The sequence below is a fragment of the Colletotrichum fructicola genome (genome assembly GCF_000319635.2).
Source record: "Colletotrichum fructicola Nara gc5 chromosome Unknown KSG_Nara_v1_contig04, whole genome shotgun sequence".
Lineage (NCBI taxonomy): Eukaryota > Fungi > Ascomycota > Sordariomycetes > Glomerellales > Glomerellaceae > Colletotrichum > Colletotrichum fructicola.
Genome location: NW_027094054.1, coordinates 2,580,972 through 2,597,378, shown reverse-complemented (window position 1 = coordinate 2,597,378; position 16,407 = coordinate 2,580,972). Strand labels below are relative to the sequence as shown.

The window sequence follows — 16,407 nt, the reverse complement described above, 5'->3', positions numbered from 1 at the left end:
TTACAGTCGAACGTGATGAACCAACTACACCAAGGGGAGAGATTAGAGGCTAAGCCTCTCTTGGTGAGATATTCAGTGCAGCAAATTGCGATACTAAGAGGGGCAGCGCCAATCCCAACCTCGGAACCCCGCGAAAGGCGGCATTCAGCCCGCATCTATGGGAAGGAATCTCAACGACTCTGATTACCGATCCAACTATCGCATCGTAGTTTTGAAGACGACGACAGGTTGCTGTGCGTTAGCCGCGCAATTGCACCATCGTCGCAACGGGAATTCCGACTCTCATGATGTTCTCCCTTCCCGGATAACAGTTCCGAATTTCGGGTGTCGTCAGACCAGGTGCCCGGGCCGAAGACTTAACTAACACTGGGACTTGGGACGGGTATAAACGTCACACACCTCCGCCGCTCGCTGGTGTGTGCTCGCATACGTTGAAGAAACATTATCAGTGAGGAACAGAAACAAGTTCACTGTACGAAATCGAAAAATGGGAGAATTCGCAGCGACAGAAGGCGTCGAGCCGTACGACAGCTACTCACGGCTGGAGCCGTTCTCGCCGACCGAGACGGCTATGGACCGGGACCTTCGGCTCCGCCTTAGGGACTTTTACCGGACGAGCGACAACAAGGAGTTGAACGAGCAATGGCTGGCGTTCTTCACGCCGGACGCGAAAGTCAAGATTGGACCGCAGGCGGCCGAGAAGCACGAGAGTACGTACGACGCGGGTGATGAGTTGCAGCCGTAAGCTGACACTTGGATCAAGACCTCCGGCAGCTGCGGACGGAGATGTGGGGCTCAGTCGCGGCGAGGAAGCACTGGATCACGAGCGCAATCGGGTCAGTAACCGAACAGGGTGTGCACGTCATGTTGAAGGGTGGTGTCAGGAGAAAGGGGCTGGATGGAAGTGAGAACGTGTTTAGTTGGGCTGGGAGTGCGGCATGGAAGAAGCACGATGGTGAATGGCGAATGGATGATTATCGGGTCTGGCTAGACCAGTGGGCCCCGATTGAGGGGCCACTGCCTTTTGAGTCCAACTTTTGAAGCGTCGAATGCGACACCTCGGACACTGTAGAGCCGAGAGGCTGGGAGTTGTCAAGGCAAATTTAGAATTGGACGACGTACGTCCATGGCATTATCCGCCGAAAGACAGATGTTGGACGAGACGCTGGGAATTGGCGCAAAGTGTGTTTTGTCGAACCCACTGACTGCGCCTTTTCACGATGGCATTCCGGTGTTCCATTCTCAGGCTGACGGACGGGAGCGCATCGAATTTGATCTCATCGATGACGATGGATTCATCCGGTAGTAGCTCCGACCTCAAACCGCTCCATGCGCTTGCGCTTCGACGAGGTCGCGACCACGGGCGTCCCCGTGCCATGCGTCGTCCGCGTCGCCTCGTCCTGCACCATCTCGCCTCGCTTCGCCTCGTTGGATTGGGGCTGTTGTCTTAGGCAATGACCCGACGATAGCCAGAACTCAGCTTTCCCAACAGATGACTTCATAACCGGCATCTCATCTTGAAACGGTGAGGGTTGAGAGGCTCGAGGAGTTCTCAGAGATGCGAGCCCGCGGGCATAAGGAGGGGTACCAGGAGAGCCCTACCTACGTCAGTGGTGGTGTGTTGTTCTCGTGGGCCACGGGAGAGCTATGAGTGGCCCGTTCACCTGACTTGGTGGCCCCCCGTCCTCCACCGAGGGGTCAGGTGTCTTTGTCAGTTGGACGGTCTGGCCAGAAGAGTGTCGGGTGTGGCAGTTTAACAGCTGGCGCGCGACAGGATGGACGGGTGACCGATGACGGGGACGGGGGGGTAAAATGGGATGGGCGACGGCACACCGTAAAGAGCCATGGAGAAGCGAGGTTGCGAGGCAATTTCCAGGTTGGCGGTAGGTGAAAGACGGGCAACCGTTATTTTAGTGTACGAACCGTCGTGCTGTTGTCCCGGGGGAAGCTTGGTTGAGAGCGTCCAGCAGGTCGTGTCTGCGCCGCCGTCACCAGGCCAAAGCGGAATGATGGCATCGGTCACCCCCGGATCGTCACTATCATCCGTCGTCCACCGCGGGCGCAGGCGCGTGTAGGCACGCACAGCCCAGGCGTCAGCAGCTGGTCCCGGACACAAGGGTGAGATTGTAGTGATTTGACGGAGATTGATGAGCGAGATTGGTGGATGAGGGGGAGAAGGTGGAAGGAGTAAAGGACAATGGGAGTGTCAGTTCGGCATTGGTCTTGGTATTGGTTGACTGGGTTGGCTCTGACTAGACCTGGCGCCGTTGCCGCCTGCGTCCTGACTGCTAAGAAAGAGTGAGAGAGACAGAGAGAGATTCCAAGGTTGGGTTGCCCGTCGCCGGCCTCGGCAGAAGAGACTCTGTATGCGTATGCAGAGCTCAGCTTAGCACCAGGAGTGTGGTGTGGTGTGGGAGGCCAACCGTCAGGCACATGGTAAATCGGTGGAAGTGTATGGAAGAAGAGATGGTGAGTGTTGAGCGAGACGAGGGGTCTCAGACAAAGATTGAATTCGTAGCGTTGGATCGTGTCCCTCTGACAAGCGGATGTGACTTTGATGTTTGCGTCTTCGATTTCGCACAAGGAGAGGACTACCGCCCATCTGCGGTTCCGTGTTGGAAGAGCTGCTGGAGGCGTATCGCAGATAATGCGATTGTTGCTCCTGTTGATGGCTGGGCTGGACTGAACTCCGGGACACCAGACCAGGCCAGGCCAGACCCGACTGCTCTACCGCGTAGAGAGAGGCCCTGGGCGTGTCGACCTGAGTGTCAAGCAGGAAGTGTCTGTTGCTGATGTCTGGGATACGTACCGCCGTACCTTAATGGCTTGCAGTGCCAAGTATCCCGAGATCGAAACAGGTATTTCTGCGGCTATTGTTAGCACAAAGAATACCTCGGAAGACTTTATCATCTTCAACCTGTCCCAACCACCCCCTGTCCGATGAAGAAGGCTGGCTCCAGATTGGTGCGCTGTATCTGTAGCTGTATCCGCACTGCGTCCTGCATCCTGCCCTGCGCTACATGCCGCCGAGATGTACCGGAGGCCATGCTCGAGGGGCAGAAGATACCTCGCACCTGGAACCTCCTGCCTTGCAGTTGCAGTTGCGGGACAGTGCCAAACAGCATCAACAGCAGCAGCAACATCAGCGCGCAGCACCAGTGCCCTGGATGTCCCTCTCCCCGGAAACACCCCTCACCCTCCCACCCTCTTTCATTCCAATCCTGGCCAGCTGCCTGCGCTTGACACCCCTGCACCCTGGCCCCAGTTCCTCCAACTGGCTGTCCTGATTGAAGTGGAGGGCGTGGAGGGGTGGCTTGGAGGGGGGCATTCAGTGAGTGGCACCTTGGGGGCACCGCGCCGTCCTCGGGTTGTCGAGCTGCGAAAGCACGCAAACGCCCCGCTCCCTCCCGCGGAGAGCAGCTGCTGCACCAGTGACCTGCTGAGGGACGAAAGTGCGGGTGGACTCTGAAGGATGTCGCGAGGGGTAAATGAAGTACTGCGTCGCAATGTGGAAGTGGAAGTGGCAGGTTAGTTGGGCTGAGGGTAGGAGGGGAGGTGCTGTGTAAGGAAGGTCCGGCTTCCCGTATCTTATCTGACCTCTTCTGTTCCATTACGGCATCCGATGTACCGCTGTACCCATTCTTAGACGACCCCGGCGCGCCTGTGATTTGATGGTGGTGTACCTGACCAGGCCCGGCCTGACCTGCTGGAGACCTGCTGGCGGGGAGCACGTACCATGCAGCACCTACCTACTCCGTACCGGGGACCTGCTATGCTACCTACCTACCTGTCGCCATGACTGACCTCACTTCCTTCCCCCGTGCTCCTTCCCTTCGACTCATCAACAACAACCAAACCAAACTACGATAGCAGCATTCCCGTGAACATACTCGTCACGTCACGTCCTGTCACGTCCGTCACGTCTTTCCTCTTCTGTTTTCTTCTATAGACTGTTTCTTCACTTGCGACCGTAATTACTTCCTCTCCATTTTGGCTGTGCCTGGAAAGAACGCCGCTCTTTACACTTCTGCTTCTTCCGTACAACCTTCACCAACGATACGAGGCACGACTTGCCTATTTTCTCCATTTGCCATATCGAGCCGTCGTTCAAACCGAAGCATATCCCAGCGTCTGCGGCACTTTCACCCTCCGAGGTCATCTGCCGCTTTTCTCGCCGCGTTCCGTCATCTCTAATAGACCCAACCAACCGTCGCTTAACCCGATACCCCTCATACCACCATCGAACCTCTTATCGCGATCCTCCACGACTCTCCATACATTCAAAGTACTCGTATTCTCTCAAAGGGTAGAGCTACCTTGCGGGAACGCTGGTTCTTGGAGCAGGAAACTGCTCCAACTGCGGCGCAACACCACTTGAATGCCGAGTAAGTTCGGACCTACTCCGCGCTTCTGACGCATACGCGCCAGGTTCAGCAGACGAACATCATACTCATGAATATTCTCAAAACAGGCTCTAAGAAGGACAGAAAGAACGCGAAAGATGGTGGAGTTAGCGCCGCGGTGACGAAACTCGCCGCGGGCAAGTTTGCGTACGTTCTTACTCCCCTCTCCTGAACCCCGCCATCAGCACCTTTGAGTCACTGCTGCCTTGTTCTGGATCTTTGCTTAAAACCTTTGTCGTGACAACTTCCACTGACATCTTCAAAGAAACGGCAGTCCTTCCAAGAGTCCCCCCTCCGATGCGTCGTCGCCTCCCGTCAATTCCCCCGACATCAGACCCATTGCTCAAGGCTCGTCACCCTACGATGGGCACCCCACCATCTCGCCGACCCTGGATGCCCTCTCCACGACGTCTGTGTCCGCGAGTACTGCTGCAAGTACAAACCACGAATGGGCAAGAGGAGGCCTTGCTGGTTCTCCGGGAAACTTGATTAGCCTCATGGGTGAATCTCCGCCTACCCAGCCGTCCTCCTACGAGGATTCCGGTCGCCTCCACCACGGGTGGGCTGTCCAGCGCCAGTCCTTGACTCCCCAAACTGCGTCGCCCTCCCCTCCCAACAGCATGCCAAATCATATGAAGCGCCCACTCAGCTTCCAAATGGATGCCCAGTATCCACTTGAGGCCTACCATCAACCGGCTGCAGCTGCAGCCTTTCGCCGTAGCTCCATGCAGTCGCAGTTGTCCTACGCAAGAGTTGGTTCTCACCCTCCACTTCCCCACCAACCGCAGCCGCATTTTTATGGCGCCCCGGATATCGATTTCGACATGGCCTCCAAAGCCGGCTTGAAGGCTGGTGACAAAGGCTACCATTTTGGCTTCGACAATCTGCCGTCTCCCCACACCGAGCTTGTTCCGGGATCGGACAACGTCGCACTGGCGGGGTACGAGGGTGGCCTGGAAGTCTACTCCGTGACCAAACGCGGCCTCGACCGTGTTGCCGGCCTCAAGGGACTTCGGGGTGGTGTGTACAACGCAAAGATTCTGCCTTGGTCCACTCCAAATGACCAGGCTGAGCTTGGCCCTCTGGTCGCCGTTGTTGTCCACGGTCCAGTTCTTCCACAGACATCGCCAGAAATCGCCATTCAAACTGCAAATGAGACCATCGCTGAAGAGCGCGAAGTTCCTGGCAGCCCCCGAGCGGACGGCAGCCAGAAAGGAGGGCCCTCTGGGCGGTTCACCCCTGCGATCGAGTTCTACCAGACTTCCGTTGAGTTACACTCCCTGAAGACGGGGAAGCTTGTTGACGTACTTCTTCAAGCTCCAAAAGTGCCTCTTTCAACGCCAGTGACGAGCCCAATCTTCAAGGCGCCACCTCCCACAGGCGCGTTCACCGTCAAGGCCGATGCTGGCAACATTGTCATAGCTTCAGGCGTGAGCGGAGAATGCTGGGTTTACCGACAAATTGTGGATGTTGTCGACAGTCCTGTTCGCTTCGGTTGCATGGGAAAGCTTTGGACCAGCCTTCAACAACTCCCAAGAGGGGAAGTTGCGGAAGAAGCGGAGCGAAGACATTCGCCCGCACCGCCGCGTCCTAACCCTCAAACGCCGATTCTGTCGCTCAACGGCAAGTGGCTCGCCTACTGCCCTCCCGCCGCCAATTCACAGATCGCCCTTCGCGCACACGTACCGGTTCCCATCTTTGGCAAGGCTCCCGGCATTGCCTCGGTAACTTCGCCTGTGGTTCCTGGTGTTACCGGCGCAGTTGACTCTCCCATGGCAGAGAGCATGGTGAACAAGATCATGCGCGAGACCACGCAGGAATTGATCTCTGGTGCGAAATGGGTTGGCCAGCAAGGCTTGCAGGCCTGGAACTCGTACTGGAACAAAAGTGCGAACCAAACGCCGCCCCAACAGCCGAGATCGCCACCACTCGCAGCCCAGCAGTGGGCTGGTTCCTACCCTCCCCGTCACGATGCGCCTCAGTTCCCGCCAACTCATGGTACGCCGGGCCAGGCGGTCACTAAGGATCCCGGTCTTGTCTCTATCCTGGACCTGGACAGTCTGCCAACTTCGGCCGTGTTGCATCCTCTGATCACGTTTGCTTATCCTCTCGGATGCAGCTTCTTGTCATTCTCGCCGACGGGCCTGTCGCTGTTCACAGCAAGCGGCAAGGGCGACGTGCAAACCGTTTGGGACCTGATGTGCATACAATACACCAAGTCTTCCCCACTTCAGGTACTGGCGTCTAACAGCGCGATGGGCCCGAGAGTACGTCAAGTCGCCCAGTTTTCGCGAATGACTGTGGCCCGAATCGTCGAAGTTGCATGGTCGAAGCCCAATGGAGAGCGAATCGCCATGGTCACTGAACGAGGAACTGTTCATCTTCTGGACATGCCATCGAGCGCATTTACTTGGCCTTCCCCTCGCCGCCGCAAGGCAACGGAAGAGAATGGAGCTCCCGCGTCGGACGCCCCTAGCTCTGCTGTCTCCATTGCTTCTAGTGCCTTTGGTGCAGCCTATCATGCAGCCAGGCCTCTCATCACTCGGCCGCGTAGGAGCAGCTCGAATGCGCAAGGCGTGGCACACGGCAACTTTGTCGATTCTGCGAGTGTTGGTGGCAGGGCGATCGCTGCCAGCATTAGCCATTCCCTCGGCAAGACCGGTGTTGCCATCAACCAACTGCGTCACACAGGAGAAAACCGCGTGTCTCTGCCGCAAAGCCAATGGCTTCCCACAGCTTCATGCGTCGTATGGATTACTGGTAGAAAGTACCATACGCTTTACGTTGTGGGCGATGGTCTCGTCCGCTCTTACCCATCCAAAACCCGTCGCCCTGCACCGACGCCTCCAAAGCAGCGAATGCCAAGAGGTAGTCGGTACAAGGACTTCAAGGTGCCAGCGCTGCCAGATGATGGATTTGCCCCTGCTGTTAGGCAATTCATCGACTCAGATGAATATCTTGACTTGTCCGATCGAGAGATGGACGCTGGCAATACGTTGACTCTGGACCCTCGTGCTAGACCCCTGCATGCTGATCTGAGCGCCGAGGCATCGATCCCGCAAGCTGAGATAGAATCCAGCGCACCTTACCAGCCCTTCCATACCGACAGGCGTGTGTCTCTCTTCGAGTACAATGAACAAGCCTCGAACCCGACTCCCTCGCTGGCTGCACTCATGGCAGAGACCAACCTCGACGAGCGACCCACGCCCAAGCAGAAGAAGCGGCAACAGCGCCCCCAGGTCTCATACAACCCGGTGGAGCCGAACACTTCCCAAGCATGGGCGTTTGGTCAGCCGCTCAACATGGTTCGGCTGGACGTTGGACACCACTCGGTTTCAGAAGATGAATTCAACATCTCGGATGATCACCGGGCGCTTCCGTTGTCTTCGATGGAGAGAGTCATGCATCGTGGGGAGAATGGTGACGAGATTGTTGTCACTACTCGGAGACGACGTGGAGCTCGTCATGCGGAGGATGAGGATGGTTTTTTCGAGGACGATTGTGAAGTCCTCGACTTTGCTGATCAGAGAGTTTGAGAAACAATGCAAGGGGCGTTTGGAGCCAGGTTAGACCAACAGTCATTCGCGCCATGATTTCATTACTGGATGGGGGAGGGGTCGGTATGTAAACACGTTTGCTGGCCGATGCTCTAGGATCATGGGGGCGGATACTTGGCCGGTCGTGCCACTCACTCCTTTATTGGTCTTTTTTGGTATTCTTCTCTCTGGCATAGGGTAGTAGTCCTTGAACATATGCAGAGTAGGTAGCACTGCTCCGAGATTGGCCATGTGCTCAATTCTCCAATACAACCAGCTTTAGATACCCATTCCTGTATACAAGTGCGCAACACCCTTCGCTTGATGTTTGTGACTGCTTTGAGCGGAAGACATCCGATTGTAATAGATTGAAATCGGCCCTACAAGAGCCGCGACAGTCGTCCTGTAATGTTTGAGATCCTTTACGCCTTCTTCTTCGCGGCAGCCTTGGCCTTGGCGGCCTTCTTTCTGTTGCTTCGGATCATAACGGTGCCCAAGAAAGAGCCGACAACGGCGCAGCCGACGAGAATGAGGATGACGGGGATGCGGATGGCCCAGACGCGAGGAGGGAAGAAGTTCTGAAGCGGGTGGTCGTCATCGACGAAGGGCTGTGGCGGGGCGTGTTAGCGCACCTTGTGGTCTTGGTGGAAGCATGGGGGGAAAGGGCATCTACCATGAGCAGGGTCCAGATGGAGTAGTATGTGAAGATCACAGAGGCAGCCACGAGCATGGCGAGACCGACGAGTGTTCCAAGCTGGAGGAGGAGCAAAAGTTAGCCATGACAGTCCCTCAGTCATCTTGCGCTGCATCCCTTGTTGCGCAAGGTGGGACGCAAGGTCTCCTGGGAAGGGTCGACGTACCATTGTCGTGTTTGGTAAAACGGAAGTAAAGGAGCGTGAGGAAGGAATTGGCGGGTTGCGAGTGCGGCTGCCGGTGAGATAGTTGACAGGTAACCGGATGGGAGAGGTATCGTGGGGAAGAAGGAAAGTGGTTAAAGGTCAACAGCTAGCTGGCCGATCGGGAAAATTGTCGTCGCGATTTCAGGGGATGAGGGCGCGCCTGGTGGACTGGACTGGACCTGTGCTAACAGAGGAGCTGCCACGGTTGACAATGCACTTCCACGCACGCTTGCTTGGGCGGGTCCCCCTGTCAGGAAGGCAAGCTCCAGCCGCAACTGGCTCGTGCGTCCTTCTCGATTATGGGGCGTTACAAGTCCCCAGCCACAATTATGATTTTTAGGTACCTTTCTTGGGAAGCCTTCCACCCAGGCTGCGTCAAAGCATCCTTTCCCCAAGGGAAAAAAAAGTCGCCAACAAGCAATCAGCGTGTGTCCGATCGCCCGCCCTTGCCTCAAAGCGTCGCGAGTTCCCTTCGAATCCGGGATCGATCTCTGGGACTTGGAAAGCAAAAGGCACGATGGCATCGGCAGACGTTGAGTCGCCGCGCCCAGAGCGCCGCGAGCGCGACGGCGAATCTGCCGACGAACGCGACATCAGCGACCGTCGACCACGCCACGATAACGATGGCGAGCGCCCACGCGATCGTGGTCGCGATCGAGCTCGCCCCGATAGCTACCGTCCAGCGCCCAAGGAACGTCGTCCGAGCCCGCCTGCGAAGACTGAGGAGGAGAAGCAGGCTATCGCGAAGGCCGAGTACGAGAAGCTCCTTTCGATGCGATCCGGCGGCACGTACATCCCGCCTGCTCGACTGAGGGCGCTCCAGGCTCAAATTACCGACAAGAGCTCGAAGGAATACCAGAGGTTGATGTGGGAGGCGCTGAAGAAGAGTATCAACGGTCTGATCAACAAGGTCAACTACTCCAACATCAAGCACATCGTCCCCGAGCTGTTTGGCGAGAACCTGATCAAAGGCCGCGGTCTTTTCTGCCGCTCCATTATGAAGGCGCAGGCAGCAAGTTTGCCGTTCACGCCCGTCTTCGCGGCCATGGCCGCCATCGTCAACACGAAGCTCCCAGCGGTCGGCGAACTCCTAGTGAAGCGCCTCATCATGTCCTTCCGCAAGGGCTTCAAGCGCAGCGACAAGGCTGTCTGCGTCTCCTCTACGACATTCCTGGCGCATCTCATCAACCACCAAGTCGTCCACGAGAGACTTGCTGGCCAAATGCTCCTGCTTCTCCTGCACAAGCCGACCGACGACAGTGTAGAGATTGCCGTCAACTTCTTCCGCGAGGTCGGACAACACTTGCAAGACATGCAGCCCGCGATTGCTATGGCGGTTTGGGACCAGTTGAGAAACGTGTTGCATGAGGCCGATATCGATAAGCGCGTGCAGTACATGATTGAGGTGCTCTTCCAGGTTCGTAAGGACAACTTCAAGGACAACCCGCCTATCAAGGAGGAGCTGGATCTGGTGGAAGAAGAGGATCAGATCACGCATATGGTCGATCTGGATGGCGAGATCGATGTTCAGGATAGTCTGAACATCTTCAAGTTCGACCCGCAGTGGGAAGAGCACGAGGAGGCTTACAAGAAGCTGAAGGCTGAGATTTTGGGAGAGGGCAGTGACTACGAGGATGATGACGACGAAGATGAGAGCTCAGAGGAGGAAGAGGACGAGGAGGAGAAGGCCATGGAGATCAAGGACCAATCTAACACCGACTTGGTCAACCTCCGACGAACGATCTACCTCACGGTCATGTCGTCGATCGACCCCGAGGAAGCAGTCCACAAATTGCTCCGAGTCAACCTTCCCGCGGGACAGGAGCCAGAATTGCCCTCCATGATTGTGGAGATCTGCTCTCAGGAGAAGACATACTCCAAATTCCACGGTCTCATTGGAGAGCGCTTTGCTAAGCTCAACCGCTTATGGACTGGCCTTTTCGAGGACTCTTTCGTCGACTACTACAACAAGATCCATCGCTACGAGACGAACAGGTTGCGCAATATCGCGCGCTTCTTCGCTCACCTACTGGCTACTGATGCCATAGGCTGGCATGTTCTGTCCGCCATCCACCTCAACGAGGAAGAGACAACCAGCAGTTCCAGAATCTTCATCAAGATTCTTTTCCAGGACATTTCCGAGGAGATTGGCATGGCGAAGCTCCAAGTGCGCATGAAGGACGAGATCCTTCAACCCAGTTTCACCGGCTTGTTCCCAAGAGACAACGCACGCAACATTCGCTTCTCCATCAACTACTTCACCAGTATCGGCATGGGAGCCCTCACCGAGGCATCGCGCGAGTACCTTCAGAACATGCCCAAGCCGGCGTTGCCCGCCCCCGCAGCCGCCGACGAATCGGACTCCGAGTCGGTATCCAGCTACTCCTCATACACTGGCTCTTCGTACTCTTCACGGTCAAGATCAAGGTCAAGGTCTCCGAGACGCGTCACAGATCGCAGAAACTCAGTGTCTAGATCTCCTTCACCCCGCGGACGAGGCCGCTCGTACAGTCGCAGCTCATCACGATCTCGCTCATACAGTCGTTCGATCACCCCTCCGCGCAGGGGACGCCGCGACGATTCGTACTCGGCCAGCCCACCCAGACGACGCGGTCGATCCGTCAGCTATTCACGATCTCCCTCTCCAGCCCGAAATGGCCCCAGAGATCGCAGTCTGAGCGGAAGTCCGCCGCCTCGTCGCGCCAAGAGAGATAGCCACTCAGCCAGCAGATCGCCTCCTCCGAGAAGAGGACGGTCCGCATCTTACTCTGCAAGCCCCCCGCCAGCCAGGGGTGCACCCCGCGGCCGAAGTCCCAAGCAGGACACGCGCCGTGCCGTCAGGCGAAACAGCTCATCGGTGAGCAGCGCGCCGCGGAAACGCGCCCGCTACGGCAGCCGTTCACCAAGCCGCTCGCCCAGCCGGTCCCCGAGTCGCGGGTCTTCGGTGGATTCACGATCCCGTTCACCAGTTGACCGCAGAGGACCCAGAGATAGTCGGTCTCCACCACCCCGCGGTAGCGTCTCCCCGCCGCCGAGGGCGCGAAAAGGTAGGCGAGACTCTTACTCGAGGTCACCGAGCCCGCCGCCCAGAAGACAGCCTGCGCCGAGAAGAGATTCGCCGGTGCGATCAAGCCCGGCCGGTGTCAAGCGGAGGAGACACAGCGACTCGATATCGAGGTCGAGAAGTCCGCCGCCCGTCAAGAGGGGACGGAGAGGAGATTAGAGGGGTGGAAGTGTATGATGATGGAAATGGAAGCAGCCCGTTTGGGTCAGATTGAACTGTATAGCTAGCAGGACATAGGGTCGGTGCTGTGATAATTGAATGGCGGGTTGCTGCTTTGGGCGGCCTTACTACAACACTGGTCTTTTTGTGTGACGATAATGCGACCTTGATGGCGTCAAACTGCTGCGGTTGTGGCCATATTCTCAGCCCTCTACACGCCTTGCTGCCGTGCCCTTCGGCATGACCTAACTACAAAGATTGGCTTGGTAGAGAGCTTATCATTCATTGCTAGCTAAAAAGAAGATGCAATTGCTTTCAGAGGGTCGAATTGCACCGCAACTCATTCTCAGCTATGCCAATTCTCTTGCACTTTGACAACTGAACGACGACCGGCCAGTCGACTGCTATCTTCTTGCTGCCTACGGTTTGTCGATATTTTTGAATTGAGAAGAGGGTTTGTGTCTCATCTAGGAGGAATATGGGCCTGTACCATGTCGAATGTTAGATGCATGTATCAGAACTGCAATGCTCAAGTCTGCGCCTTCAGACAGTGAGCTTTCTAGGAACACATTCACATTAGGTAGTCTTTTGGTAAGAGTTCTTGGAGAAATAACTTGAATAGACTTGAAGTGTCTTTCGGCTCTGCTACATAACTCTAGAGGGCTGTCTAACATCTGACTACAACTCACCTGGCATAGGCTTAGAAATACCCATGGATACCCACGAGGACCCATTACCCGTCACCCATGGGCCCGTGGGTAACCACGAATGGGCCTTTTCCCTCGTGGGTACCCATCAGGAAGCACCCAAGCTTGGGTATCCATGGGTACCCGTGGCACGGGTACTTTAAAAGCCCTACATCCGAGTTGAGGTAAGCATTTGGCAAGTTATTCTAGGGTATCTCAACGTGCAAGAAGAAAGTCTTCAGCAAAGAAGAAGCCGTAGTATTATATGAAAGCTAATCAGTATCATCCAAGACAATCGCGTTGAACAGGACAAAACAAATGAGACAACTCTCTCTCTCCCAAATGGTGTTCCTTACATCAAATGCACTTCATCATTGCTTCCAGAGTTTGTACGGGTTTATCAGATATACATCTACCATGAGGCAGGGCCAGTCGTGAGCAGCCAGACACAATGCTTCCTAGCTAGTGCTACGCATCTTCCTTCTTGTCCGCCTTCAGAGGCTTGCGTCCATAAATGACGTAGCCGTTCCAGTAGACATGGATCTTTGGGTCCTGGATATCCCTTCTGGTCTGCGCGCACAGAACCAACGTTTCCTCTCTAGTCCAGCCCAAAGTGCGAGTAAAGTTGGCCAGTGCCAGGCCCTCCAAACCAGGCAAAAGCGATGCTTGCGTCCAGAGACCAATCTCCTTCAAGCGCCTGTCTTTCGGCCACGGCGAGATGGGGAACTTGAGAGGGATCTTGACCACATCTTCGAAGCCAGCCTCCCTCATAAGCCTATCGAAGGTGTGCGTTTTGCTGATCGTGCGACCGATCTCCTCACACGCCTCGGCGCCCATTGTCGTGTACTTGTAGATGGCCATGTCCTCGGTCATGCTTCCATCTTCACAGACTGCAGGCCACTCGCTATCCTGGATTTCCATCCAGCCACCGGGCTCAAGGTGGTTGTAGGCCTGCTCAATAGCTGCTTCCCAATCGGAGAAGCAGCCGATCATGTTTCGCGCGAGGATGAAGTCGAAGGGCTTGGTCCAAGTCCACTCCTTCTCAACATCATCAATCTCAAAAACGCAGTTCGGGGGAACATAGCCCGGCTGGATAGGGCTGAGGTCTACGCCAATAACCTCGGCGTCAGGGAACGCGTCAGCGTAGTCGAGGGCCCATATTCCGGTGCCAGTTCCAAGGTCCAGGACGCGCTTAGCGCCCTCGTTCTTCGGGCACATGCAGAATCTGTTGTCGAGAGTGACCATCCAGACATGGTTGACGATGTCGAGGCGCTCCTGCTCCAGATCATCGTTTGGCAGAATGTACTTGCCATCACTGAGGCGGTGGTACGTACGGCCGTTCTCACGGCGGTAGTCGAGAATCGTGGGGCGAAGCGAGGCCTGCGAGTCATCGGTCGTGGAGTAACCGTCGATCGAGACACCGTCTGCGTCTGGTTCGATCGGACCCGGCACATCGGGTTCGAGCTCAGGCTCAGACTCCACAGGAGACTGGGCTGCCACTGGTGCAGCGATCGGCGTCGATGGATCGGCCGTGGGAGCAGCCGTTGTGGAAGCCGTAGGAACAGTCGTGGAAGTAGGAGGAGGAGCAGTGGGTGAAGCGGCCGTGGTAGGGGCCGCAGTAGGAGCCGCAGAGGCGCTGGCCTCACTTTCTTGTTGTTGACCGGTCATTTTGACTTTCGCGTACCTGGATTTCGTCTAAACACCATTAGTTCCCGCTCGCGCTAGAAAAGCGCAAGCTCGCCTTTTATCTGGAAGCAACGCAACGGAAGGGCTGGGACACCCCTCTTCGCAGGGCTACCCTCGTTTGAACCTATCCACTTCAATATGCGGCAGGCGGTTCGTATGCCACGGCCCCACTTGCCGTTGTTGGCCTCGACGTCGTTCCTTAGCGGCCGGGACGGCGTCCTGCCCCAATCGGACTTGCAGCAGAGCTCCACTGCTGCAGTTTGCTGTAGATTTTAGTTCCAACAGCATATTGCATTCACTCTTTTGGATCTGTCGCTCCGAGGAATTCGCTTCCGGCGGTTGGTGTGGTTGGTCGTCTTCTAAGATCTGCCTCGGGGACGGCCTTCCGCGCCGATGTCCATAATAGCTTTTGGTTGTTGAAGAACCCAAATATTCGAAACATTTTGAAGGCAAGATGTTGATCACACAGTCCGGCCAGGACGTCCAGGTCCAAACCGGAAGACACGCTCGAATAACCCGCACAGTGTTTCAATCTTGTTTTCAAGCATACGTAGCTAGATATACACAATCTTGGCCACGCGCCCGGCACCTTTGTTCTGTAATGTAAACAACCTTGGGTTCTTGAGAACCTTTTTAATAGCCCCGCAGAGGCTTGACATAAGACGACAAGGTTAGTAATCCCGATTTCTAAGTCAAGCCCGTTGCAAGAATTTCAAGACCTTGAGAGATTCTTGCCATAGGGCTCGGTTGCAGCCTAAATGATTTTCTAATTATTTAAGCGCCATGACTTCCCTAATTCCTCCTACGATTCAACACAAACACGCAGTCACCGAGTCTATCAAACAATAGGAACGGACATAGTGATCTCGACAAGATGTCTTCAACATCACTCCCAAGGTAAGGTCCTGAATCATCTTGATTCTTCCTGCTAATCGTCATACCACGATAGCTCTACCCAGTCTATACCCGTCACATTCAAAATCGGTCGCGCAGGCACCATGTTTTACGTTCACAGTGAGCTTCTTGCAGCTCAATCTCCGTCACTAGAAAAGCTCGTGGTGGAACATGCAACGGAACAACATCATGGCTCGGTCCATTGGGGAGACGTTGACGAGGCGATCTTCAGTCGCTTCGTAAGCTACATCTACACGGGTGACTATAAGGAGGCAAAAGTCGTCCCTCGTCATGGCATGATTGAATATGATGCCAAAATTCCTGGCAAAGAAGATTCCGCGGTATCAGAGACTTTGTCCCAGTCTACAGATTCATCGTGGGATCATCCTGCACAGCGTCAGCCGAACCAGCGACGGCGCAATCGCAAAAGGCCATGGAGTCAGTTTTTGAACCTGCACCCGGAACCGACACAGCCGGAGGAATTTGTTGATGAGAGGGGGGACCATACCGAGCTTTTCCTATCCAACGCGGAAATTTATGTTTTTGCTAAAAAGCACGACATTGAAGGTCTACAGGAACTGTCGCTGCGCAAGCTAAGGGCAGCCCTTGAGGAACTTCTTCTAGATGAGTTCAATGACGAAGCCATCGGCGATGTCGCAGATCTTGTCAAGTATACCTACAAAGCTACGAAGCACCAGCAGGATGACAAGGAGCCGCTGAGACATCTGGTCACTCTGTACGCGGCTTGCAAGATAGATATTTTGTGGACGTGGCAGAGTTTCCGGGACTTGGTTGAGAATAATGGTCAGCTTTCGAAAGGTCTCATCACTCACATGTTGGGCCGCCTCTGATCTTGACAAAACTTGGCTGGATTTGAGTAATTAGTACTGTTCTCAAGACTATCAAGCTAAGAGCCAATGAAAGTCCATGGGCTAGACGGAACTCTTCGAAGGATCGATCATACTCAATCAAACTTACTACATGCACTAGTAGCTGAATAGACATGTACGATCAGGCCCTAACCCTAACCCCTGTCACTTGTCTACCTTTTTCGCTTTCTTGGTTTAAACTTTTCGCCTC

At 55.4% G+C, this 16,407-nt stretch overlaps 6 protein-coding genes across 6 annotated transcripts; 4 read left to right on the top strand and 2 right to left on the bottom strand.

Moving 5' to 3' along the window:
- Positions 1-487: 487 nt before the first annotated feature.
- On the top strand, positions 488-1,041 carry CGGC5_v007540 (uncharacterized protein; the record flags this gene model as incomplete). The annotated part of the gene is made up of 2 exons (XM_032034225.1): positions 488-710; positions 764-1,041. The coding sequence occupies 2 exons, from the start codon at positions 488-490 to the stop codon at positions 1,039-1,041; spliced, it is 501 nt and encodes a 166-aa protein (XP_031886722.1).
- Positions 1,042-4,378: 3,337 nt separating this feature from the next.
- CGGC5_v007539 (uncharacterized protein) lies at positions 4,379-7,939 on the top strand (the record flags this gene model as incomplete). The annotated part of the gene is made up of 3 exons (XM_032034222.1): positions 4,379-4,385; positions 4,472-4,550; positions 4,669-7,939. The coding sequence occupies 3 exons, from the start codon at positions 4,379-4,381 to the stop codon at positions 7,937-7,939; spliced, it is 3,357 nt and encodes a 1,118-aa protein (XP_031886570.1).
- A 422-nt stretch (positions 7,940-8,361) lies between these two features.
- On the bottom strand, positions 8,362-8,802 carry dpm2-1 (Dolichol phosphate-mannose biosynthesis regulatory protein; the record flags this gene model as incomplete). The annotated part of the gene is made up of 3 exons (XM_032034221.1): positions 8,362-8,547; positions 8,613-8,693; positions 8,800-8,802. The coding sequence occupies 3 exons, from the start codon at positions 8,800-8,802 to the stop codon at positions 8,362-8,364; spliced, it is 270 nt and encodes an 89-aa protein (XP_031886565.1).
- Positions 8,803-9,355: 553 nt separating this feature from the next.
- cwc22 (Pre-mRNA-splicing factor cwc22) lies at positions 9,356-11,811 on the top strand (the record flags this gene model as incomplete). Its single annotated transcript, XM_066151868.1, has 2 exons — positions 9,356-11,209; positions 11,554-11,811. The coding sequence occupies 2 exons, from the start codon at positions 9,356-9,358 to the stop codon at positions 11,809-11,811; spliced, it is 2,112 nt and encodes a 703-aa protein (XP_066008840.1).
- Positions 11,812-13,215: 1,404 nt separating this feature from the next.
- laeA-7 (Secondary metabolism regulator laeA) lies at positions 13,216-14,415 on the bottom strand (the record flags this gene model as incomplete). The annotated part of the gene is made up of 1 exon (XM_032034219.1): positions 13,216-14,415. One exon carries the CDS (start codon positions 14,413-14,415, stop codon positions 13,216-13,218), a length of 1,200 nt encoding a protein of 399 aa, XP_031886563.1.
- Positions 14,416-15,307: 892 nt separating this feature from the next.
- On the top strand, positions 15,308-16,178 carry CGGC5_v007535 (uncharacterized protein; the record flags this gene model as incomplete). Its single annotated transcript, XM_032034218.1, has 2 exons — positions 15,308-15,330; positions 15,383-16,178. The coding sequence occupies 2 exons, from the start codon at positions 15,308-15,310 to the stop codon at positions 16,176-16,178; spliced, it is 819 nt and encodes a 272-aa protein (XP_031886562.1).
- Positions 16,179-16,407: the final 229 nt, after the last annotated feature.